The sequence below is a fragment of the Phycomyces blakesleeanus genome, assembly GCF_001638985.1.
Source record: "Phycomyces blakesleeanus NRRL 1555(-) unplaced genomic scaffold PHYBLscaffold_20, whole genome shotgun sequence".
Lineage (NCBI taxonomy): Eukaryota > Fungi > Mucoromycota > Mucoromycetes > Mucorales > Phycomycetaceae > Phycomyces > Phycomyces blakesleeanus.
In genome coordinates, this window is record NW_017265153.1 from 872,979 (window position 1) to 898,420 (window position 25,442).

Here is a 25,442-nt window from a genome sequence, read left to right on the forward strand (position 1 = left end):
AATGATCTAGACATATCAAAATCTAATCTCCACAAATTTGTTACCGCCAAATGCAACATGTCACTCAAAAGAGTGCAATAGTGAAGCGAAGATAGAAGTTAGATTTCAGTGGGTTACTGAGATTTTAAAAGCTGATATAGACTATTTGGCTAACTGCGCTTTTATTGATGGGTCGGGTTTTAACATCAATATAAAGCGTAGTATGGCATGGACAACGGTAAGAAAGACACCGGTAGTAGAAACTCTCAAAACAAAAGCAAAATCGCATACCATCATAGGTGCCATATCACATTTAGGTGTGGTAAACATACAGTCGGAGACCCCTAAGGTCGTTGCTCCATCAAAAAGAAGAGCCTGGTGGAGCTCCTAAAAAAACCAGAGAGAATCGCTCTAGCAAGAGGAGACATTGTCTTAGGAAATCAGAGACGCTTGCAACAGAGTGCTTCATAGTGACCTACAAGGTTTTTGCAGATATTCCATAGCTAGGTTTGAAGATTGCTTAAACAGAAAACCATTATAACAAACACCAATGCACGATTTTTTATTGCACGAATAATTTCGAGAAACACTGTAACTGTGCACATATGAGAATTAGTAGACACTAGCTTACTTTATTTAAAAGTATAAAAAGTGATTGTAAAAAGATTGTCTGGAAAAATAATGATTGTAATGAATTGATAAAAGAATATGCTTAAACAGAATTTACCACTTTAATCACCACAAGGGCTCTCATCGAGTGTCTAGTCGGTAATTTTTATTATGCCATTTGTCTCCTTTCTTTCCCCAGCCAAAAAACATCATAAGAAACAGCCTTTTCTCCTTCAAAGTGTTTCGTTGAGAGTAACCTTGATACAAATCCACTGCTGGCTGTACCGAAAATGTGCCCAGGGATTCTTGGTTCGGGATTTTTGAATGATCTTAACTTACAAATGTTTAAATAAATCTATATACACTGATGCGTCTGTTTTGCTTCAATTTTTTTTGTATATACTCGATCCCCTACTCCACATCACCTGATACAATAACAGTCTAAATAGAAGTCAGTTACATGTCAAACATCCGCCGTTTAACTTACATCACAAACGACTTTCCAAATGTTGACTAATGTAAGGGGCACAGTTTCAAGCTTTAGCTTTAATTCTGAATTAAATAGCGTCAACAAATTAGAGCAATCGTCTTTGCCGAAGAGTATTCGTTGAGAATGAGTTGAATCGTCTGTAAAGTTTAAAATAGATTATAACCCATTTCTAACAAATAAGAACAGGATTAGTTAATTTACGCAACTTTTTTTAATTCATACTTACGATACAATCTTCCTTTCTCTAGGCGTCGATTTATTCATTGTTTTTTTCTGTAAAATAATTCAAGGGCCTTTCTCTTAATTATTGTGCCAAGTGATAAGCTACTGTTTGATACAAAGATTCCGTCATGCTCTACTTTTTCCATCTCTGTTCCTTAATTAACTCTTTTTTGTTTTCTGTTTCGTGTTTCTACGACTTGATCGTTTGAGTGCTTATTTGATGTATTACTATTTATCAGCTGGGTCGCCTTCTTTATGCCTCCCGACTTTAACTCATTCTCTGCTAATGGTTTTTCATAACGCTACTTCTAGGGAGACGACATTTTTATTCTACCAGACCACAATTTATGACCTTTCTGCCGGTATGGAATAACTCTATCTGGCTCCTAAGGATCCATTATTATATTAATAGTTAATACCAGTCAGGATACCAAAAATTCATAGAGATTTTTTGTGCTTTGTAAAAAAGAGTGAATGGGGATTACTTACCAGTTGGTACTGTCAGACTCTGGGAATATAAGTAGGTGAAAGAAAGAGAAAGATATGATGCGTAAGGATAATAAATATTAAAATATCCAACAAGATTGCATCACAGTGTAATGACAACAACTCTTTATTATCTTCTGCATAACTGGCTATTGGTATAGTGTATTTGGGACTAATTATTATAGTCCGGTCAGATAGAAATGTCGTACCCCACCAGGAAACCTCGCCCTTGTAAGATTGCTATTAAACGATTGAGGCTAATAGACTAGAAACTAGGATTGGTGCAGAGAGCAAGAGTTTCAGGGTGGATAAACTGTATCTCTTGCTTTGCTGAGTCCATTGACACTGGCAAATGTATTGACAAAAAGACTTTTATTTAAGACAAAAAATATATCACAAAAGTGATTTAGATTTATTTATAGCAATACACAGTATGCTAAATTGATGGTTATAAAGGGGGGAAAATGGGTATAATATTACAGCTGTAGAATACCACTGGTATTCTTCTTTTTTTAAAAAAAGACAAATAAATAAAGCCATTAAATAAATAAATACATTCTAAAGAAGATGCTAGAATTCAAACTAGTCAAATATATATATATATATATAAAGAGCATTTTCACAAGCATCAAGTGGGTTGATTTGTGCATGTCTTTCTTTCACTTTTTTTTTCGGATTTTGACTGTTTGGTTAGTGTGAACACACAGTGGGTGTCAAGCTGATCCGAAGAGTCACTGAGGGATGATCGAATATAAGGGACTCCAACTCTAGTGATTTCTGTGATAAAGGACGCGACGAGACTTGATCCTCGGAGATTCCAGACTGACAGGTTATGAAAGAGGTTACTGTTGATGTAGAAGACACATAAGAAGTACAACAGCTGGTGTGTGTATCGGACTTGGGAGTGAAATAAGGCACCGAAGACAAGTTGGATCGAAGACGGTCTTTAGACTTGATGAAGAACTTGCGTAAAGATGCCATAGATTTGGAAGACATTTTGCTATTCTTGGTTGATTTATTAAGTTCAGAATGCTTGCATTGAGTGCATTTTGGCTGAGTGTGGGATTGCATAGAAAAGAGATGCATGGTATGATTATTGTTTTTTTTTTGAAGAAAAGAAAATAGAGAGGCAGAGGAAAGAGAGGCTTATGGATTTTACTGTTGTTGATTTTAGAAAGAAAGAAAAAAGTTGTGAGAAATTCAAGCCTTTTTATACTTGTCATGGCCTTTACATGTTGTGCATTTGGAAGATATCTGAAAAAGTATTATAAGAATCCGATGTCAATCTTTTTACAAGGCTCTTTTTTTTTCCTTTTTTGCTGACATCGTAAAAATCTCTAAATGATTTTTTCTCCCCCCCTTCATTCTACGATTGTATATTAGAGTCACTAGAAGGCTAACAAAATCAGACTATTATTCAGGGGAAATAAAGAAGACTTGAGCCAATATATGGTCAAACTTTGTATTATTGACACTGTAATATTACCCTTAATATACGCTTCTAGAAAAAGGCAAGAGTAGCTGATCGGTGGCAACGTGCACAAATCTATGATCTTGAAAGACTCACCCTTTCACCAAGGTCTCCTTCCTTCATTGTCTTGTTTGCAAACAGCACAACCTCTTGTTTTTCTCTTTACCAAATAAAGATGACTAAAGCCAAATCTTGATTGTTGATCTGTATTTTGGTGAACCGATGCTCTAGACTTTGTTTAATTTATCTTAATATAACACGACTTCCGAATCAAAGAAACTCGCATTCGCATTGTCCTTTATTTTTATAACTACTATTCGTATCAAATCTTGTAGCCAGATAATATGATGGCATCAACTTACTTATCCCTTTTAATTTCTATTTGTACTTTTTTCAAATATGTCAATGGATCTGACGATGCCAAGATGTTCGTAGACTTCCTCGATAGGCTAGTCTCTAATAGTAACAACAATAATAGAAATTAGGGATAATAGATTGGCTTCAGGAAAACGTAGGCACCATTGTTCAGTCGCGATGATCTACTCGATTTTTATTTAACAGAAGACCACACGATCATGCAGCTGGCTACCTAGCTACCTAGCCAAAAAAAATCACATCATTCAAAACAATTCGCTCTGTTAGATTACAGTGGTCCATCAAGACAATCTAGATCCAATTATTGTAGTGAAACACATGCAAGCCTTGGCTATGATAATATTAGATCATACCAAATATGTTTGGTTTTGCTTCTTTATTGTTATTGCTAGTAACGTTTATAGAAATAGAACGATAGATAGAGCATATTATTCGCAGCTAAAAATACCATGTCAAAAAAAAGGCATTGGTCTTCTAAGATTAGAGTACCCTTTGGATGTAAAACAAAGCCATTCATTTTCTGGTAAGCGGATAAGAATCTAACAGCAAGACATAGTAGCATCGTGTAGGCCAAAAATAATCAATTTCGATACAGGCGTACATTAAAGTGCATGATGATGGGACCAGCTCATCGTGTCTTGTGGACAATGTCATAAATAACCACAAGGCCCTCGACCCTTTAATATTTTTAAAAAAAGAAAAAGAAACAAGCAGATACATAGAGAGAAATGATAGGATGTCTATTACAAGTAACCAAACAACAATATAATTCTATCTTAATAAGTCTCGGCCACGAGCTCTTAGAAGAAATGACAAATGAGCATTCCAGCCGCAACAAGAGCAACGACTGTATTAGTGGGATCAATACTAAATAGTTGGGTAAGATTATCGTAATGAGCCTATCAATATACGTATATAAACTTATGTGTATTTCTTACCGGGATGAGCTTCCTTCAGCTACATTGTCAAGTTCGGTATTGCTATTAGATGATGTTGTACTATCCGCAGGAGCATCATGGGTCCCGTTGAACATCGAGCCAATTCCAGGCACTGACCCATTTGAAGTATCTCCGTCATTGATAGGTGACTGGACTGGAGCTGGGGTTTCAATAGCGTAGACAGTTTCTGTTGTAATCACAGTTACGGTGGGTACAAAGGTGGATAGAGCACTCTGTGGACGATGGATAGAACTCTTGGTCTTGTTAGATGTATTAGACTCCAGATCAATATAACCATCACCAGCACTTTTGTTATTTAGGAGTTGAGGACTAGCAATACTGTCAATGGCAGATTTTGTCGAGTTGATTGTTTTCGTTGGATCGGTGTCAATACCATCAGTACGATCGTTGCTCTTGTGCTTCATGTGATCTCGGCCAGGTTCTCCCTTTTTCCAATCGGGATCGCCCATCAGGTCGTGGTAGTTTCGACAACTGTCTTGCAGTTTTTTGTGATGTGTGTGAGGTTCATTTTGTTCTACAGTACTGTTGCCTCTATCAGCGTGCGGACCATGGGCAATCGTTTCAGTAGACAGCAACCCAAGAAAGACTGCAAAAATAAGAGCGTATTTACCAGTGATCTTCATTATAGTAAAAAACAAAAAAAAACAAAAAACAAAAAAGAGACAGAAAAGAGTAACAGTTTAAAACTCTCTTTTGCCTCTCGTCTGTTTTCCATTGCTTTTATTGCTATTTACTTAATAACACGGTACACTGAACGGCATTTTGTTTATCTACACCCAATACGTTTTTATTGTATTGCGGATTTGTCGGCAAAATATTATTAAAAGGAACTATTGTGCCTAGCTCACGTATTTAAATAAGAAGTATGAAAGTTCCCTTTTTTTTAAGAAAAAAAAAGGAATTTAGCAAGAAGGATAAATATTCACAAATGAAGTGCTGTAAATTGGTTGTCATCAAGACAGATCCAGTAAAGGTGCGGTTCATATTCGGTTATGTCCGATGCTAAATAAGCTGAATACATAATCCCCTTTAATAGTATTATTGTACGTTTATTCAAAAGAAACGAGTGATATGAGTATGCGTACAAAAAGAAATGGTGCTCAAGATACTTTGTTTGATGTAGATTTCTTTTTTCTTTTTTTTTATGATTTATGAATTGGCCTCCTGGTAGACATCTTGACGGGTGTCGGCAGCAGTGTCCTGGGTAGGAGACCACATATTGGCAGTAACATGTTTTACAATCTCGTCATGTGTCTTGAGATTTGTAATAATTTGAGATCTGGCTAAGTTTTCTTGGCATGCCGTCTCACATACTGCGGCAGCCACATCGGCAGATACGGCACGAATACGCTTGAGGGATGGATACAGCCAGCCCTGCCCACGCTCTTCGGGTGTAAGCGAGTTAGCGAGAGCCTTTGCAGCACTGTATATCATGCTGTTTGAAATAAGCTTCGGGTGGGCTAGGACAGCACCAAGTCCAAGCCCAGGGAAGATGTACATGTTGTTTCCCTGACCAGGCACGTGTATTTCACCAGTTTTAGGATCAGTGTATGGTGGGAAGGCAGTACCAGATGCAAAGACCACTGAATTATTAGTACTCTCCATAGCCTGCTCAAAGGTGCATTCGGCTTGGGATGCCGGGTTGGAAAGTGGGAAAACGATGGGTTGCTTGTTGAGCTCAGCTAGACGAGAGAGTACCTTGGAATTAAAGGCTCCAGTTGATGATGATAAACCAATAAGACTATGAAGGTATATTGAAATAAAAGGTTTCGTATTAGTGCTTATTTTCTTAAACCATTGTATGAGTTTTAGATTAACTTACACTGTTGGTTTTACATAATCAACTATATCTGTGAGCTCCTTGAATTGTTTGCCGTTGTTATCATCTCTGGCATAATACACCTTGTGGTTTGCCAGTTTATCGCCACGATCTTGGGTAATCATTCCCTAATAGTATTAAAATTCGTTAGAGAGGCATACAACCGAGTGTTTCGATAGTTAATATCTTACCTTACTGTCTACCAGCCAAAACACCTTCTTGGCCTCGTCCTCTGTCATATTGTACTCGGTCTGGAAATATTCTTGAATTTGGGTGGCTACTCCGACAGCAGCGGAGCCTGCACCGTAAAATACTATTCGGTGGTCTTTAGGAGCCACTTTAGACTCAGACTCCACTTTGCGAATGGCATTCATAAGTCCAGACAAAATGACGGCACCTACATTTTAAAGAAGGTTAATAGCTGTTGAGATTATACCCTTAGAGTAATGTATAGGCACCTGTTCCTTGAATGTCGTCGTTAAATGTAAGAATCTTGTTTTTATATTTATTCAGCAATCCAAAAGCGTGTTCAGAAGACCAATCCTCAAACTGGATTAAAAGATCTGGGTAAACTGTGTGTAGGCCAGCGAGCACTTTATCAACGGCAGAATAAAATGTGTCTTCATCTGGGCGGGTCTGCTTGAGACCAACATACAATGGATCTTCTAGATATTTTTTGTTGTTGGTACCGAGATCAAGTAGAATTGGCAAAGTCTTTCGAGGATCGATTCCAGCACCAGCAACATAGAGCTGAAGCTTTCCAATCGGGATTCCCATGCCATTTACGCCAAGGTCGCCTAAGCCAAGGATACGAGATCCATCAGAAATCACTGCAATTTCTGGAGAGAAACCTCCTGATTGACCAGTGATTGGTCGATAGTTGCGAATAATTTCTTCGATATTAGGCAAATCGTTCAATGTGAGATAGAGACCATCAGAAGAACCTAAAGTGTTTATTCTATGAGTAATTGTTTTGCTTTATTGAAACAGTCGCACAATATATTTCCCAAATAAAGGAATTTCACTTTACCTGGTGGTGCAAGAAAAGGATATATATTGGAGTAGTTTAGACAAGCCTCTCCAACAGTGGGGGTATATATAAGGGGAGCAATTTCCTACACAGCCAGCATGATAAGATCAATCGTCTACTCTAGAATGTTGCAAATGATTTCCCAGAGTATTTGTATGGGGAAAAATAAAAGTAAGCAGAATATTACCTCTAGCTCATCGCACGTAAGCTTATAAAATAAATGCGTATTTGTGTTTCGCAAGTGAGCCAAAAAGATATATTTATCCAGAGATGTTTTCTTTGAGCGTAACATGATTAAGGCACGTTCCTTTTGTTTTTCGAGACTTTCTACGGCAGATGGTAGATAACCACGCAAGCCTAGCTTAGCACGGGATGCCTCGGACAAGGTAATGCCTAATTCAAATCTTATTTAGACCAAGGAAATCTTAACGGGGGACCTTATCAACCTAGACCGAAAAATAGATAATTACCTTGATTGTAATATGGCGAGGTAGCCATATCTTTGGTAGTTGGAGATTTCTCTACTTCTGTTTGTTTGGAGATAGACATTGTGGAAGCAAACGAATATGACCGATTGGGGAAAAGGCGAGAAATTGATCTAGCATTAAGTGCTTTATAAATCAAGGCGCGACTAGAAATAGACCGCTGGGTGATGGTTAGACCATAAATTGGCATAATGTGAAATTTAAAGAAAAAAATATATTTAAAGTAAAAAAAATGAGGTTAAGAAGAAAGCTTTTATGTTTTAAAGAAGGTCTAATATAAGCCTGTGGATTGGCTACTCAGATCAAAGGTATTGAAAGTAAGCAACTTCTATCAATGCGGTAGAAGAGTTTTAGCAAATGAGCGTGGAGTAAGTATCTGTAGTCATGATGATCGGTGGTAGTTTTCACCAAAAAAGCGCTTTTGACATCCGCTTTGCATGTGCATTCAACATGACAGCTTCCGAGTCAAATGCGTATTAATGTCCATCGGTAACAATAGAAAGATATATACGTTGTATTTATTGGTGCGCATTGCTGCTAAGCGTATATAGTTCTTGTATATATATGTGCATGTGTGTATGTGTGTATGTATGTATGTATGTATGTATGTATGTATGTATGTATGTATGTATGCAGGTATATAGACGCGTGTGTGTGGTATAATATATTAGATACTACCGTAATCCCTGCTGCAACCATTCAAATGTCACGGACATACTGTCGATGGATACACGCATTAACTGAGGTCTGTGATGACACCTCCAAAGCTCGCACGTACGACAAGCGTATTTTGGCTCACTGGTGTACAAACATCGATACCGTACTCTGATTCCAGAATTTTCTTTAATATTATCGCCTTGCGTCCATATGACTGGTACCTCACCTCGCCGATCATCTTCGCTTAAAGGGCGTATCCATTGTGTACAGCGCACTCTTAGAGTTTGATTTGCATTTACAACTATCCATGCGCTTTGCCTGTCACGAAATTGCTTGGGTTCGAATCTCAGATAACCCGATCGTGAGTCATACCCTACACAGAATAGACGTTCCATGGGGCGCATCCAAAGATCACCATTGCAAAGGGCTGCAAAGTAGTTTGGCGAAGAATAGAGGTCGAGGGACCATTGTTGGGCTTTGATACGGCGCATGAGTGTGTGAGTACAATAGAAATTGAAATGATGCTGTCGGAGCAATCGACATAAATCAGCTAGACTAAGGTAAGAAAATATGTGCAAGACAATATCGAATGGCCAGTCTTGTTGAACCATGTACTCTATTAGTTTGACGAGATAAAGAAGAGAGAAAATGAACCAAGGACTTTCTCTTTAATATTTGATTTGGATTTATTCTAACGAATCTGCCCTGGTGGTGCTTAAAGATATATATGTATATATTATATATATATTTATATTTATAGCCGGCGTAATACATTTCAATAAACTTCTTTAATATTTATAGGGACATTGATAAATAAAAATTCATACAATCTATAGCCACTTCAATGGTCTTAAAACATGTATAATTGATTTACCACAATAGCAAGCGATACTTTACATTTCTTATACATTCATTTAATCTTTTTTATTGTACGTTTTGCCTACACTACCCCTTGGTACCTTTTATTTCATAAATTACCTAGAATATTAATTATCTAATATTAAACAAGGTATTGAATTTAATTGAATGCTACAATTTGTGTTTATCAAATATCAATATACACATGCATATATATATATATATATACCTACGATTGTAGCCTCAGCCAGCTATTTAGGGCTATATATAAAATTAATAATAACAACAGGAACGAGAAAAAAGAAGAAAAGGCAGAGGAAATGATATAAAGTGCCCGTAAGAATTCAAACGAATAACCTCCTTCCCCCCCTCCCCCCCTCAAAAAAAATGGAAGAAAAAATAATTAAAAAATAATTAAAAAATAATAATAATCATAATAAAGGCGCGCTCAATTCCAAGAAGATGGCTTGCGACCGAAAATTTTGTCTAGCCAATTAAAAACAGTCAATGTCTCGAGGGGTGCGGCAGAATTTTTTTTGTTGATGTCGACCGCAAATAGTTCTCTCCCTTCTCTTCCCTTTTTACTCCCTTTGTTTGTAGGAAAGGTACGTCTCGATTCCAACCTTTACTCGCTCGGCACTCTCTTCTCTCGTGAATATCCATCCAAAAATACGATGCGAAAATAAAACACACACACACCTTGCTCTGCTTGCAAAAAGAAAAGTATACAAAAAAAAATAACCTCATCATACATGTGGCTTGTACGATGACCATCTTGAGATGGACGCGCCAAGTATATAACTTGAATAATACATTGTATTCCACGCGTGTATGAATCTTTGCTATGGATATTCACGATGAGAAATGAATGAGACGAAGATACAAGCCTCTCGTCTTCATCATTATTTTTCCAAAAAAAAAACAAAACAAAAAACTAAAAAAAAAATACATCCTTTGCTCATATAATCATTTCAGCACTTTTATACATCATGAACGCCGACAAACTCGCCAAGCTCCAGGCCCAGGTCCGCATCGGTGGCAAGGGTAAGTCCTATACAAATATACTCTTGTTATTTTTGGAAATGTAAGCTGGCAATCGATCTAAGCCATATTCTTTCTTTTTCAGGTACCCCCCGCCGTAAGACCAAGAAGGTCGTCAAGGTCTCCAGCTCTGGTGATGACAGAAAGCTCTCTGCTGCTCTTACCAAGTTGGGTGTCCAGCCCATCGCTGGTGTTGAGGAGGTCAACATGTTCAGAGATGATGGCAAGGTTATCCACTTTGGTGCCCCCAAGGTCCAGGCCGCTGCCAACTGCAACACCTTTGCCATCCACGGCCGTGCCGCCGAGAAGGATTTGGCCGAGCTTGGTAAGTCATTATATATTTGTATATCATATTCGTGATTTGTTTTTTTAACATATCATGAAATGTTAGTTCCCGGTATCTTGAGCCAGATGGGTCCCGACTCTCTTGCCAGCCTCCGTAAGCTCGCTGAGGCTTACCAGGCCCAGCAGGGTGCTCCCGCTGGTGAGGATGATGATGAGATCCCCGACTTGGTCGAGAGCTTCGACAAGGCCGAGATCGAGGAGGAGAAGAAGGAGACTGCTTAAACAAAATAACTGAGATTTTCCAGTGTGTTTTTGATTTATTGGTTGTATTAAAAAGAATCTGCAAAATAAAAAACGTCAATTCAGTCATATGCATATATATATACATACTACTACTACTACTACTACTACTACTACTACTATCTTATCAAAATTTCTTGTATATATTACAAGCTTTTACATATGACAATGTAACTTGAGTACAATCATTTGTGTGTCTTAAAAAAACAGTACTTTATGAATGTTGTTTTATTGTGAGAGATCGACCTTTCAAATATTATTTTTATATAAATACCTGTTTTTTTTTCTCGATTTTCAATTAACATTACAATAAAATCAATATGTCTTTTGGTTCAAATCTACTTGGTTTTCTTATCCAACGTCTACCTCACCGCCACAATTCTAGTAATCGATCTATGAGCCCTTCTATTGAACTAGACGAATCCGACACCAGTGAATGGGTCCGTTGCGAATTTTGCAAGGTTTCATTTGCTTCTCATTATAGACATGAATGGCACTTGGATATGTGCCACTTAAAATACTCCAAATCTCGCAATGATAGCATTCGCTTAGGATAAGAATTGTATTTTTGTATTATACGTATTATTTTTTATCTACTATTTATTATTGTATCTACCTTATTGTACAAAATAGAAACTACAATAGAAAAACATTGAATCTGCAATAATTGAGAACAAACAACTTGAAAGGATAAAGCATCAGAATCATTTTATTTAATAAATTTTTCTTTATTAAATTTAATAGTGTGTGTGTGTGTTTTTTTGAAACAATAAAAAAAAAGAACCAGCTTAATAATGAAGGTTTCAAATAAACGTCGTAAATGTTAAAAAAAATAAAAATAAATAAAAATCTTTTTTGCTTCAAAAATAATAATGAAACGTAATATAAGAAATACAATAAATCGAAAATATATATATAGTAATTGATTTTAGGGTGTATGTGGGTTGGGGGATCCAAGTGTTGAATAGTTTTGGTCCTGGGATGCTACAATATAGTGTTGAGCTAAAATGGGGTTCTGTTTTTTTTTATCGACAAGTCGTACGATGCCATTGTGCTTCTTATTTTCAGTATGAAAAAAAGACAGGCAATTTTATCAGTGGCGTCGGCTGGAATCGGTTTACCATTGAGAGAGTAGTGTGGTGAAGTGATTTTTTAAACTGTTGTGAAACAAAGAGTGCAATCGGTCTTTTTCTTATGATTTTGTGTCTGCCTTTTTGGTCAACGATCAAAGTAGACGGATTCTGGTGAGCCAGGAGGTGTGATGTAGCCACCAAATGAACGAGCGACTGATTTTGTACGGTGAGAATGAAATGAAGATAGGAATGGTTCGAGAAGGGGTGATGAAGGTGGTGAAAGAGGAACCGCTGGACTACTGGACTTGTTTTGTGTGCGTTGAGAAGTATCCTTGTTGCGGCAATTGTCAGAGCAATACAACTAAGTAACTGAATAAGTATCACAGCCAATAGATCAGCAAGTCATTTTTACTTACATTGTCTTCAGTACAGTGACAGTCGCAGATAATACACCAAGAGAGATCCATAGTTGTGTGAGATATCAGATTAAGTGCTGAAGAAAAGGTGAGGGGAAAAGTAAGGTACAAAGAGGTTGAAGGCTCTTGCACTTTATAATCCCTCCCTTTCCCCTTGATCTTCCGCAATTTCTGCCATCGGTTAGTCATACGAAGTTGAGTTTGATTATTGGTGACTAACCTTGACGGCTTGGTTTTGTTAGGATGCAACAACGGAGATTCTATTTATGTCCATCGAATGATGCCATGGGCCTGGGCTTACCATTCCATGAGATCACCTGACAAACTACCATTATATAGCCATTGCAATGGTTACCATTGCAACACCTTAAGATGTATCCGCGTTTCAGACTAGATATGGTCCGCATATTAAAGAAGTATCTCTTGCCCCCCTTTTTTTTACGCTTTCTTATCTCTTAACTTACAAAGGCTGATAAGCCTAGAATCGTGTAAATCTCCTTTAACCTGCTCCGATACATTTACTCTGGGTCTGTGGACTGAACGTCCTTGTATTTAAACTCAGTGGATGATTGAAGATCATCTTTCTCACGCAAATTTCCCCACTCAATCACATCTTGGTAAAGTGCTTCGTGCGCAAGATGAACTTGCTTGTAAGACCATAGATTCTGATATGAAATACAGCAACTGCGCTGTTTATGATGATAATGATATATTCTTAATATACGAAAAAATGTATATATACATATACATACACATATACATATATATACTCTAACACTGTAGATTACATGTGCTCTCGCAGAACACAGATTTATAATTTTAATTTTAAGTCTCCTTTCGTTTCTTTTTTGTGACTGGTCCTGTTGCCATGGTTTCCGAGCTAGCAATCGCAAACTCGCTTGCATGGTCATAATTACGCTTCAATGGGTTCCGTCGCTGAGCTGCATCCTTGCCAATCAACTTGTGCTTACCAGGCATGCGCTCCTTCTTTGCCTCCTTCTTCTTACGTCCCTTACTCTGCTCATGCAAGTTGGAAGGAGCCTCTCTGAGCGCAAATGATTTGGCCAGGTGGCCCAAATGAAGGTTTTTGATGTGGAAGATATGTTTCTCTGTCGCAGAGTGTGTTGCATACGCCCTTACGCTTGACCAATAAGCCTTTCTTGCCAATGTCACACGCTAAAAAAACAATCGTACATATTAGAAATCTGTCTTCTTATCAAAACAGAAAATCATAAACTTACTTCTTCATCTGTGATCGTATAACGTTCCATTGCATTTTGCAGGTCCTGTGCAGGAATCTGGTAGTCGCCTTGTGGCGTATCAGCCAATGTGCGCAAAATGGATTCCATCTCAACAGGTTCTGGGGTTAATTCCTGTGCTTTGAGAATATCAATGTATTCAATTTCACTTGGCAACAAAAACAATGTTGCACCACCGGCCTTTCCGAGACGGGCTGTTCGACCAACTCTGTGTACATAATCCTTCATATCTGAAGGTGGGTCATATTGCACAATTCGGTCAACGTTGGGAAGATCCAGTCCACGGGCAGCTACATCCGTGCACAACAGAACACCAGAAGATGCCTTGCTGAACTCCAAAAATGTTTTTGAGCGCACTTGTTGCTCAAGGTCACCGTGTAAACGGAACACGGGAACTTCTCCAAGCAATTTACTTGTCAGGAATGGCAGCTTTAATTTCTCAACCAATTTCTCCTGCTTATCTTTGCGTTCACTGCGAGTGCCGGACGACTTGCCATTGTGCTTTGTTGCCTGGTTCTTGTATTTCTCATTACCCATAATCTTCTTAAGGGTACGCTTCATCAACTTGGCATCCTCATCCCCTTCTTCATCGTCCTCTTCTTCATCTTCTTCATCTTCTTCAGCCTCTTCTTCATTGCCTGCATTAGCAAATAAATCATAATGGAAGTCGACTGAGTCACAGCATGAAAAGAAAACGATGATCTTGCTCGATGGCTCTGGCTTTCCTCTCTTGTGAACAAAATATGATTTGAGAAGACTAGTCAATGTAATTAAACGCAATTTTGCTGGTGTAACAGTATATGTCTGCTTGAGTTGATTGGGAGTAGTAAATTTGACTTCCTCTGCATCTACATCCATGCCCTCGCCAACCTTAAGCAGAGCTGTGGCGTCCCTCTTGCTTTCTGTGCCGCTCACAAATGCAGGATTGATAAGAGACCACCCGGCCAAATTCTTTACATCATCACGAAGAGTTGCCGAACACAAAACTGTCTGTCTACGCTTAGGCCAGTACTTGGTGGCCAAAGCTTTTTTGAACTTGTCGCTAGGTCCAGCCTTGGTGCGTTCATCAATAATATTCATAATCTTTTTCAATGTCTCTTCAAAACCGAGATCCAACAGACGATCGGCTTCATCGAGCACTAGCCACCTTAAATTCTGAATATTAAAGCTCTTGGTGTTCTCGAGATGATCCAACAAACGACCAGGTGTGCTAACCAAAACATTTACACCTTTGCGAAGACGTGCCTTTTCTTTGCTCTTGCTATCACCACCGATAACAGTTCCAGGTACGATCCAGTGGAGGCGACGGGTATTAGGACACTCCGACTTTGGCAGGTTCACCAATCCAGCCAGAACACCCTCGACCTGCTGAGCCAATTCACGGGTTGGTGTCAGAATAATGGCCACAGTACCAATAGAACGATCGCCAAATGCAGAAGAAGATTCCTCTGGTGCAGTGTACATAGAGGCACCAATCAGGCGGTTAACAATAGGGAGAAGGTATGTCAAGGTCTTTCCGGAACCAGTCTCGGCTTGAACGACTACATCGACATCCTCTTTGGGAATTTCACAGTCCTGAACAGTACGAGAGGGTCCGAGAAGGAGAGGAATGGCCTTTCGTTGAACATTGGTGGGAGTTGTGACACTGTGTTTGTTCTTGAGTAGATTAACTAGATCGGTCAGGATTCCGATACCAGTAAAGGTGGTTGAGTCGGCCATTGGGGCATTACTAGGCACCTGATTCCTGTTAATCTTTTTAAAGACTTTTGGGAGAGGCTTGATCTCGGGGTTAGATGAGAAGAGAGAAGAAATGACTTGAGTTCTGCCATGAACCATGGTATTACTAGCAGTTGATTGAGTTGTGGCAGCTGGTGTATCGGTTGAGGTGGCAGAATCGGCATGTTGAGTGGTATCTGGCTTGGGATCTGCAGGTTTGGGATCTACAGGTTTGGGATCTGAAGTCTTGGATCGTACAGGTTCAGAGAAACTCGAGATCGCAGGTACGTTAGTGCGAGGGCGAATTGGTCCGTACGACGTCTGTTGTTGGTGTTGTGGTTTCATAGTAGAAGGTTTTGTACGTTTAGAGTGGCCTCCCCAAGATGTCACCTTCTTTGGCTTGGCTCCATTTGAACCAGAATTGCTGATATTCAGCATCATACCATCATCTTCCATCTTAAAGCTTTTATTTTATCTTTTATTTTGTATTGGTATTGCTTGAAGAAAAAGAAGTTTGAAAAAATGTAATGCAAAATGGAAAATTTTATGGGACAAAAGGCAGTCATAAATGGCAATAGTTTCTAGGATAACACATTTACAGGCGCCTTTTTTTTTTTTTTAGAAAAAACTATATTGTGCACTCTCTTTCTTTTTCTTTTTCTCATTATCATTTTTTAAAAAGTTTATTATGATTATCTTGCCTTGGAAATTGTTTGTTTTATGTATGTGGGTGGTTTTACTGAGGGGGAGGAGGTCTGTTGTACATGCCTGGGGGAGGCATTCCACGGCCTGCGCCCTGAGGGAATCCCTGTGGAGGCTATTGTGTTGTTATGAAGAGTTTCAATATAGTTTCTTTTTTGGACATATTATCTATAGCACACATATATATCACTTACCATGCCAGGACGGAAACCTGGAGGAGGCATACCGGGAGCACCGGGAGGTGGAGGGCGGAAGCCCATGGGAGGACCACCAGGAGCACCGGGCATGGGAGGTCTAAAGTTCTGGGGCATACCTGGAGGAGGACGGAAACCAGGAGGAGGCTACATATGTTTATTATAGTAGAAGAGTTTTTTTTTTAGCTTGGATCAGTACATATGACTTTAGTAAACCCCCAATCCCAAACAAAGATATACTTACACCTTGTCCATGCATTGGAGGACGACCATAGGCAACGGGAGGACCCTGATATCCGGGTCTTGGCTGCATCATCTATATACGTATCATGTTTAGTTGTGAGCTAAATCAAACTGACACCAAATATATGCATATGTCAATCGTATACAAAGCACTAGTTACTTACGTGAGGAGCGGGGCCACCGACACCACGAACGGGACCAGACAATCCCATCATAGGAGCACCTGGTGGTGGTGCGGCAGGAAGACCGCGACCGGCAGGCTGTAATAAAAATAAAATAAAAAGACAATTTCCTTTTTAAAAAAAATCCCACTCTTTTGGTTTGACAATGCCAATTGATCTGTTCAAAACTTACTCTTCCGAAACCAGGACCACTCATCAATGCAGGACCTCTGGAAGGAAGGTCGTCGAAGGATGGTGGTGGGGGTCCATCAACACTCATGCTGACAATAGTCTCGCCTCTCAGGATAACCAAACCAAGTGTTCGCTTCTGCTCCAACTCCGTTTGTCCTTCAACCTTTTTTCCCTTGGGCTTTACTTTACGGAATTCTTCGCAGTCAGCCAATACGAGGTTCATATGTTTGTCGAATGCAAGCATCTGGCCAGTCAACACACGCGAATCGGACAGGGTAATACGAAGTCGGTAGTTGACAATATTCATCATTTTCGAGTTTCTCGACTACGCAATCACCAAGATGACAAAGATGTGAGTTTGATCGTCTTTTTGTATAGTCTAACGCGACATCAATCCATCTGGGATGATGAGCGAATAAAAAGAATTTTATCTGATATGTATAGGGATGGAGTCCAGGCTATGGATCTGTCCAACCACAAAGAAATAACACCAAGACAGAAAAAAAAAGTCATGTTCACACATATCTAATTTACATACCATGGTTTAAATTGGTTGATTCCTTGGTACGGAATCGAGTTTAATGCGGGAAGGGCGTAGCAGAGAGGGTACAAAATATAGACGTAGATGGCCTTGGAAGAATTAGCACACGTCAGAAAAAAAAAAGATATATCAAAAAAGGGAGATTCTTTGCGCGCCAAGTACCAAAGAGAAGGGCAGGATTCAGAGTGAATTGAACGTAGGTTGGCGCGCCTTTGGTGGGTGGCTTATGTCTACGTCACGCACTAAACAATTGTTGCCACCCCTCCCTCGGGCAATGAGACCTTGATTTTTTTTTGTAAAAAGGCAAAGACAACTGCCAAAAAGCTACAGTTCAACCCTCCTTTGTAGTTTTTACCCGTACGGACGCAAAACGCAGACGCACACAGACACACACGCACAGACATACACACAAAACATATCTACGATGCCTCGCGTTCACGACCTTTGCGCCCGTATTCAGAATGGATTCAGAGCACGACTTCAAACAATGGCAATACCCGAGACTAAAATGAATCTCGCCATCGCCAACATTCTTTACAAGGAGGGCTTTATCTCCTCAGTAAGCCGCGGAAACCACATTTCCCCCGACACAGAGTACACAGCAACTACTCCTGACAATGTCGCCACTCGTCGCCTCTGGCTCAACCTTAAATACAAGGAGAACAAGCCTGCACTCGAGAAACTGACTGTAATCAGCAAGCCCGCCAAGAAGGTTAACTTCTCTGTCAACGAGTTGAAAAATCTTGCCAACGGCCGACGAGCCCAGTTTATCAAGCCTCTTCAACCTGGAGAGATTGCTATTTTATCCACTAACCGTGGTGTATTGGAATTGCAGGAAGCCCTGAAGAAGAATGTCGGTGGAGAGGTTCTTTGCCGTGCCAATTAAGAAAAATGTATATACAAATATACAAGTGCAACCCCTACGCACATAAAATACACGAACATCAACACAACACTACCACGCCTTACAGACCATCCTTTCCTTCCTCCACTTCTTCCTACTTCATTTGGAACAATTTACTATTGTTTTTATTTTTAAACATAAAAATATGCATAATTATATAATGATGTTTACATATAAATATACAAATACATATACAAATACAGATACAGATACATACATACACACACACACACACATATATATATATATATACTTGTTTATACATGTGCATAATATGTATAAAAGAAAGGAAGAAAGAAAGGAAGAAAGGAAGAGGTTATAATAGACATTCAATTGATTCAACTGAGCTCATACACAATAATACCTTTTTTTTAAATTTTTGTATAATATTTTATTTTGTCTCACTTCAGATTTTGACTTGTTTGATTAGATAATCTTGTGGATCTAAATTGGTTCTCTCTCTCTAGAACAAGTACTGTAAATTACAAGAAGCATAGATAACCACTAAAGATAAATAATAATTATAATAATAATTCAAATTAACGGTATATTGCTTGCGATTATATAATTATACTTGCATATATACATATATATAAAGATATATATATATTTGTCTGCCGTACACTTGATTCAGCTTGATATGGATTATTCTCAAGAGTATGTGAATTTGGATGATTATTCTTGCCCCTGTCCCACCCTCCAACCCTTCTAAAAAGGATGAATTACTGCCCGGTTTGGGAAAGCTGGTGAAAAACTGGGGGGTAGAGCGTGGGCATGTGTTAAAAATCAAATCGAGAAAGAGAAAAGATCGTATCGTGGGAAAGTGGCTTAAATGTGGGGCAAGGGCTATAAAGCTTTGGCTTCTCTGTGTTGCTTTACAAGCTCGTCAATCTTCTTCTCTTTAGTTATTCATTCCATATTTTCTTAACAAAATGAGCTTCATCCGTTCTGCCCTCAGACTTTCTGCTGCCACTGCAATTCGCCCTGCAAGCGTCTTCCGCCAGGCTGCCCAACGGTAAGCCATGGTTTTCGTCAATTATTAAATACCAGCCAGTCGCTAATCAAAGAAACTGCGTTTGTAGTAACTATGCCGCTTTGACCTACTCCACACCTACTGTATCGGAGAACCCAACTTCTCTTACCGCATTCACCGAGGAGGAGCTTATGCTCAAGGAAACTGGTTAGTGTAGCGGCTGATATAAAAACTCATCCAGGCTATACCTGCATTTCGATCTGAAAATGAGTGTAAATCTTTAGTTGCCCGCTTTGCCCGTGAGGTTGTTGCCCCACGCGTCTCTGCTATGGATGAAGCCGAGAAGATGGATTCTGATATCATCAAGGCTATGTTTGACAACGGTGTAAGGTTCTAGATATTTAATTTCGTACCGTATAGTTCGATTGGAAATACTTAATCTCGTATGTATATATATATATATCTCATATGAAAAAAGCTGATGGGTCTTGAGACTCCCGGTGATTATGGAGGTGCCGAGTGCTCTTTCACTGCTGCTATCTTGGCTGTCGAGGGTACGTTATCTATACAACAGGGGAAAACAAAATCTAGATATTTGAATATCTACTAACACTAATATTTACCCCCTCACAGAACTTGCTAAGATTGACCCCTCTATCAGTGCTTTGTGTGACATTCACGTAAGCTATTTCTTTCTTTCTTTCTTTACTTTGTCTCGCTCGGTTTGGGTTGGTTTACTAACATAGATCTATTGGTATTTAGAACACTTTGACCAACACTGTCATCCGCAAGTGGGCTAACGAGTCCCTGAAGGAGAAATACCTCACTCGTCTTGCCACTGACACTGTCGGAAGTTTTGCTATTTCAGAGGCGGGTGCCGGTAGTGATGCCTTTGGTCTCCAGACCCGTGCCGAGGACAAGGGTGATCACTACATCCTGAACGGTGGCAAGATGTGGATCAGTAACTCTGCTGAGGCCGGTATCTTTGTCATCTTTGCCAATGTGTAAGACTATTTTTTTTTTTTACTTTTTTTCTTGTGGTTAGATAATAGGATCATTTGAATCTAGAAATTAACTCTTAACTTTATTTCCCTTTTTATTTTTTGTTTTGTTTTAGTGATCCTTCAAAAGGCTACAAGGGTATCACTGCCTTTATTGTTGAGAAGGAGTGGGGTGTTGAGATTGCCAAGAAGGAAAAGAAGGTTAGTTGGGTAGTAATGATGTGGATTCTACAGTTTTTGGTACTAACTCGATACCATGTCTATTATCTATACAGCTGGGTATCCGTTCTTCTTCTACTTGCGTCCTCAACTTTGACGACGTCAGAATCCCCAAGGAAAATGTTTTGGGTGAAGTCGGCCATGGTTACAAGTATGCCATCGACTCTCTCAATGAGGGTCGCATCGGCATTGCTGCTCAGATGATTGGATGTGCTCAGGGTGCATTTGATATTGCTTTGCCTTACATGATGGAGCGCAAGCAGTTTGGCACTGCCATTGGAAACTTCCAGGCTATGCAGCATCAGTTTGCTCAAGGTGAGACAAAATCTACCCATGGTTGTACTATCCGGATGAACTATGTTATTGACCCAGATCAAAATTTCCCACAGTCGCTGTTGACATTGAAGCCGCTAAGCTCCTAACCTACAACGCTGCTCGTCTTAAGGAAGAGAACAAGCCTTTTGTCATGGAGGCTGCTATGGCTAAGTTTATGGCTGCCAAGGTTGCTGAGAAAGCCTCGAGCTATGCTGTCGAGTGGATGGGTGGAAATGGTTTCGTGCGTGAGACTGGTGTCGAAAAGTTCTACCGTGATTCCAAGATTGGATCAATCTATGAAGGTAAAAATATTAGCAAACCATTATTGGCGTGGGATACAAGAAAATGAAACGATTTAGACTACATTATTGTAAATACATATGCATATGTTTCTTGATCTCAATATCAATACTAATTTCATTTGTATTCTTATTTTATGATATTTAGGAACCAACAACATCCAGCTCCAAACTATTGCTAAAATTATTGCCACCAAGTACCAGTAAATTTAAATGAGAAAGAAAATACCTCTTGGACTATAGAGACAAGACTTTTGGGACTATAGAGCTAGATTTATGTAAAAAGTACCAACTAAAAAAAATGTCATCCCCCACTCCCCTTTACTTCTCTTCTGAACTCATCTTTATCTTTGAAAAACAATAAACTGCCTGTACAAAATTCGTATTAAGCTATTTGAAAAATTCATTAATATCTATATTGTAAAAAGTTTTTGAATTGATATTCTTGAGCATGTTTAGTAGAGGAGGTATATTTTATTATTCAACAAAAACTATTTGTTTTCTAAAAAAATTCATGAATCATACATCTATAGATTGTTAAACTAGAAGGATACTAGTTCTCTGTATTAAGACATTAGATAAAATACACACCAGTAGTAAAACATTCGATTATGCTTTGAGTCTATCTTTGTCTTATAGTGGTATGAGTATTACAAGAGTTTGAAAGTTGTGCCGTTGAATATAAGATGCCTAGAGCGTTATCAAAGATGCTTATAATTTTGGCGTTAATTTATGATATAATACATAGACAAATTACGCATTAATTATTTAGCCTATTTGATGTTTCGTTTTGGTTTCAATGATAGTCTGAATACTTGTTTTGATATCATGTAAAATATAAGCCTCTAGGTACATAGTGAGCATATAATTATATTACTTGGTCTTGTAGACGAGAATGCTATTGATTTTAGACAGAGACATAATTGTACTACAATATTAAAGGGTATCGGACAACTTTTTCTTATTACTCTTAACACTATTTTTTTTTAAAGAAGAAAGAAGGGAAAACTCTTGTAAACCAGCGTATTAATCAATACTATCATGATATTTTCCTGTTTTCAAACGGACAAATAAACAAATAAACAAGAAAATACCATCTTGTTTTTTTTTGCATAATATATGTGTTAAACACATCGATATATTATTGTTTAAGTATTGTTTCTGCATAATAAAGCAGTATTCTTCAAAAAAAAACGAAGACCTTTTGGTAGTCGCCTAACTTAAACGTGCACTTTAATATGAGATACAAGGATCTTTCAAAGCAACCAAGCATTATACTCGGTGCCTTTCCCCGGATATTGTATCTGTAATGACTTGAAGATAACATGTAATTTGAGAGTCAAAACAAGATAAACATGCAGTTTATGTGAAAATACCTGATGCAAAAAATAAACAAATGATTAACATATTGGCTTGTAGCGAATGGCGGTGTTATCCAGAATCTAATCTTTCCACGATAAACAAGATGATGTCTTGTAAGAGCAAGTAATATATACCCGTCAAGAGTCCTAATTGGCTTGAAACCATTTTATCGTCCGATAAATAAACACTGCTCGAATCAAACGATATCAAAAAGCACATCTAATCCATCAAGAACGCAAATAAACAAGTAATTTACCTGGACAGATAAACCACTTTGAACTTAGCCATGGTGAAGCCGTTTTGCAATGAGGGATAGAAAGAGTGAGAAATATCGGTGCGCTTGAAAAAGGCGGCTTGACATCTATTCGATTTTTGTATAAATAGAGGCCATCAAAGCAGCCGAATTAAAAACTCATTGCAAACGCTCTCCAGCTCAATTCAATTCAATCCAATCCAATCCAATCCAACCCAATCAAAACATGTCTTCCAAGTTCATTTGTGCCATTACCAATGTCGATTCTCTTGTTGGCTATGCCGTAGCTCATCGCTTCCTCCAGGAACAGCAGCAAGGTGGTGAGGGACACGAAATCCGTCTTTTATGTCGCAGCTCTGAGGGTCTTGAAGACCTCAAGCAAAAAGGTGCCAAGATCTTTGAGGTCGACTACAGTGATGAGAACAAGCTCCGCGAAGTTTTGAAGGATGTCAGAGCCGTGCTCTATGTCCCTGAGCACTCCAAGGATTTCAAGTCTCAGGGTGAGAATGTCTTGAAGATTGCTCGTGACCAAAAGGTTAAATGCCTTATCATGACCTCTATGTAAGTATTCATACACATATACAAACACAATCTATACTAATAATTATAATTAATCACCGTCTTACAATTCTTAAAAAAATATAGTGTGAATGTTGACAAGGTTTCTGAGACCCGTTCCGGTGAGAAGTTCCGTCGCTTGCAAGAATTGCACCAGCTTGAACAGAAAGTTCAGGAGTATGGTCGTGAACAACAGTGGACCATCGTTCGTCTTACTATCTTTACCCAGCTGTTCTTCTATCTTGCACCAATGATCCAGAACCACAATCGCCTTAGACTTCCCATTGAGAAGAACTGCAAGTGGAGTGCCATTGATCTCCAGGATGCCATTGATGGTATCCATGCCATTACCGAAAAGCATCGCAAGAACCAGGCCGTTGGTACCCAGCAGGTGTGGAGTTTCACCGCCTCCAAGACCTCAACTGGCGAAGAGGTAGCCAAGTCCATCCAAAGGGATCTTGAACTTGACAAAGAAGTTCAATACGAGAAGGTTGACGAAAATGAGTTCCGCAAGTACCTCCAGAAGATCCGCGATGACAATAACTTCCAGGACCGTCCTTCTGAAGATGCCCGCCGCAGAGGAAATGCCGATGAGCCTTACAACTTCCCCTTGGCCAGATACTTGAACGAAGGTGCAATTGAATGTATGATCGAGGTCCTCCAATTGGCCAATGAGGGACGTGCCGATACTGTGACCAACGACTTGAAGAACCTTATTGGTCGCGAGCCCCAGGATGTCCACAACTTTATGCAGAACAACCGTGACCAGTTCCGTCGCCTCAAGTGAACATATTCTTCAGGATCAAAGGGATCCTCTAATCAAACCACCTTGAAATATCTCTATTAAACATTATAGTTAGCTTCTTGACCTTGGGAATTGCAATTATTTTGTCGTTCAAAAAAAAATCTCAAGCGAATCTCAATAAAATAAATGCCCAATATTTTGTCGCTTTAAAAAAATCATGATGTCTCCACACAAATATATATATATATATATATTAAATTTCAATGTGTGCGCTTATAGTATATAAAAACCAATCAAGCTGATATTTTCAAATATAAACAGCAAAGTTCAGATCTTCAATAATTATTATATCTTCTAGATTACATCAAACCAATAGTATAACTCTTCTTTAACTTTCCTATTATAGTGTGTCTGCTTTCACATAGCAATACACAGTGCTTTCAACAAGCACTACGGCTGAATAAACGGGAGTTGGGCCGAAAGTAGGCACATAATTGCCATTTGTTTTTTTTTTGGTCAAAAGCCAATAAAATCTCTGCCGTTTGTGCTAAGATGGCAATGTCATCATTAATTTATAAAACTGGCATTAAATCGATTTTTTTTGTTGTTGTTGTATGATAGCTTTGATACTCTAGAAAATATTTGTAAGTTGCAATGTCCACTTTGAGTGTTGAAATGCATGTTTTATTTAATATTAAATATGTCAAAATTTATAAAGATTAATAATTTATGGAATGTGTTAATGAAATGAGGTGCTCACGGAATCCTTTATTGATACAAAATCGAGTATTGATATAGATACTAATCACCATATTCAGGATAGCGCAAATTACCAAATATAGGAGCTATTTACGTAATTTCAAGTCGGTGTTGCAATCAATACTACACTCAAGAGGTATGATCTTGTTTGAACATATAGCATATTAAAATCAATTGTTTTTCCAATTTCTTGTTAATGAAGTACAAAATATACTGCTTGAGACAAAATTTTCTGTTTACAATAATATATTGTTTGCTTCTTTAAAAAATACTAGCTTTAATATATATATAAAAGCCTGGAGAATAGGATACTATAGTAAAAAACAACATGATTCTTACAGGCAGTGTTGATAGGAATTATGGAAATCACCATATATGATGTATTTAAAAGGATTTAACCCCTATTTTTGGCAGGGGTTAAATTTACGTACTTTAAAGGCAAATTGCATTTTTTGAATATTGGAAATCACTATATATGGTGTTTAGTGTCT

General features: G+C 38.6%; 12 protein-coding genes across 12 annotated transcripts; 4 read left to right on the top strand and 8 right to left on the bottom strand.

Annotated features, from left to right (window-relative positions):
* Positions 1-141: 141 nt before the first annotated feature.
* Positions 142-1,446, bottom strand: PHYBLDRAFT_172010 (hypothetical protein; the record flags this gene model as incomplete). Its single annotated transcript, XM_018436716.1, has 4 exons — positions 142-366; positions 611-649; positions 1,076-1,215; positions 1,407-1,446. 4 exons carry the CDS (start codon positions 1,444-1,446, stop codon positions 142-144), a joined length of 444 nt encoding a protein of 147 aa, XP_018288036.1.
* A 583-nt stretch (positions 1,447-2,029) lies between these two features.
* Positions 2,030-2,872, bottom strand: PHYBLDRAFT_172011 (hypothetical protein; the record flags this gene model as incomplete). The annotated part of the gene is made up of 2 exons (XM_018436717.1): positions 2,030-2,155; positions 2,492-2,872. The coding sequence occupies 2 exons, from the start codon at positions 2,870-2,872 to the stop codon at positions 2,030-2,032; spliced, it is 507 nt and encodes a 168-aa protein (XP_018288037.1).
* Positions 2,873-4,432: 1,560 nt separating this feature from the next.
* Positions 4,433-5,214, bottom strand: PHYBLDRAFT_149161 (hypothetical protein; the record flags this gene model as incomplete). The annotated part of the gene is made up of 2 exons (XM_018432228.1): positions 4,433-4,499; positions 4,571-5,214. 2 exons carry the CDS (start codon positions 5,212-5,214, stop codon positions 4,433-4,435), a joined length of 711 nt encoding a protein of 236 aa, XP_018288038.1.
* A 526-nt stretch (positions 5,215-5,740) lies between these two features.
* PHYBLDRAFT_60321 (hypothetical protein) lies at positions 5,741-8,115 on the bottom strand (the record flags this gene model as incomplete). The annotated part of the gene is made up of 7 exons (XM_018440628.1): positions 5,741-6,332; positions 6,414-6,538; positions 6,602-6,807; positions 6,869-7,354; positions 7,441-7,525; positions 7,628-7,833; positions 7,911-8,115. The coding sequence occupies 7 exons, from the start codon at positions 8,113-8,115 to the stop codon at positions 5,741-5,743; spliced, it is 1,905 nt and encodes a 634-aa protein (XP_018288039.1).
* A 484-nt stretch (positions 8,116-8,599) lies between these two features.
* PHYBLDRAFT_60322 (hypothetical protein) lies at positions 8,600-9,193 on the bottom strand (the record flags this gene model as incomplete). The annotated part of the gene is made up of 1 exon (XM_018440629.1): positions 8,600-9,193. One exon carries the CDS (start codon positions 9,191-9,193, stop codon positions 8,600-8,602), a length of 594 nt encoding a protein of 197 aa, XP_018288040.1.
* A 1,233-nt stretch (positions 9,194-10,426) lies between these two features.
* Positions 10,427-11,027, top strand: PHYBLDRAFT_8077 (hypothetical protein; the record flags this gene model as incomplete). Its single annotated transcript, XM_018443602.1, has 3 exons — positions 10,427-10,484; positions 10,567-10,806; positions 10,873-11,027. Coding segments are annotated over 3 exons (453 nt in total), but the record flags the coding sequence as incomplete, so codon positions are not given.
* An 896-nt stretch (positions 11,028-11,923) lies between these two features.
* PHYBLDRAFT_159742 (hypothetical protein) lies at positions 11,924-12,643 on the bottom strand (the record flags this gene model as incomplete). The annotated part of the gene is made up of 2 exons (XM_018434053.1): positions 12,556-12,643; positions 11,924-12,500 (listed from the first exon to the last, which is right to left on the bottom strand). Coding segments are annotated over exons 1-2 (260 nt in total), but the record flags the coding sequence as incomplete, so codon positions are not given.
* An 893-nt stretch (positions 12,644-13,536) lies between these two features.
* Positions 13,537-15,632, bottom strand: PHYBLDRAFT_97247 (hypothetical protein; the record flags this gene model as incomplete). The annotated part of the gene is made up of 3 exons (XM_018444016.1): positions 13,537-13,731; positions 13,797-14,212; positions 14,348-15,632. Coding segments are annotated over 3 exons (1,896 nt in total), but the record flags the coding sequence as incomplete, so codon positions are not given.
* An 800-nt stretch (positions 15,633-16,432) lies between these two features.
* On the bottom strand, positions 16,433-17,332 carry PHYBLDRAFT_93650 (hypothetical protein; the record flags this gene model as incomplete). Its single annotated transcript, XM_018443833.1, has 3 exons — positions 16,433-16,573; positions 16,864-16,929; positions 17,024-17,332. Coding segments are annotated over 3 exons (516 nt in total), but the record flags the coding sequence as incomplete, so codon positions are not given.
* Positions 17,333-17,987: 655 nt separating this feature from the next.
* Positions 17,988-18,449, top strand: PHYBLDRAFT_116048 (hypothetical protein; the record flags this gene model as incomplete). The annotated part of the gene is made up of 1 exon (XM_018428496.1): positions 17,988-18,449. One exon carries the CDS (start codon positions 17,988-17,990, stop codon positions 18,447-18,449), a length of 462 nt encoding a protein of 153 aa, XP_018288045.1.
* A 939-nt stretch (positions 18,450-19,388) lies between these two features.
* Positions 19,389-21,679, top strand: PHYBLDRAFT_178018 (hypothetical protein). The gene is made up of 10 exons (XM_018437941.1): positions 19,389-19,482; positions 19,550-19,647; positions 19,725-19,825; positions 19,919-19,994; positions 20,074-20,120; positions 20,203-20,444; positions 20,558-20,642; positions 20,717-20,975; positions 21,050-21,277; positions 21,423-21,679. Exons 1-10 carry the CDS (start codon positions 19,400-19,402, stop codon positions 21,479-21,481), a joined length of 1,278 nt encoding a protein of 425 aa, XP_018288046.1. The 5' UTR covers positions 19,389-19,399; the 3' UTR covers positions 21,482-21,679.
* Positions 21,680-23,115: 1,436 nt separating this feature from the next.
* Positions 23,116-24,234, top strand: PHYBLDRAFT_60329 (hypothetical protein; the record flags this gene model as incomplete). The annotated part of the gene is made up of 2 exons (XM_018440630.1): positions 23,116-23,450; positions 23,535-24,234. The coding sequence occupies 2 exons, from the start codon at positions 23,116-23,118 to the stop codon at positions 24,232-24,234; spliced, it is 1,035 nt and encodes a 344-aa protein (XP_018288047.1).
* Positions 24,235-25,442: the final 1,208 nt, after the last annotated feature.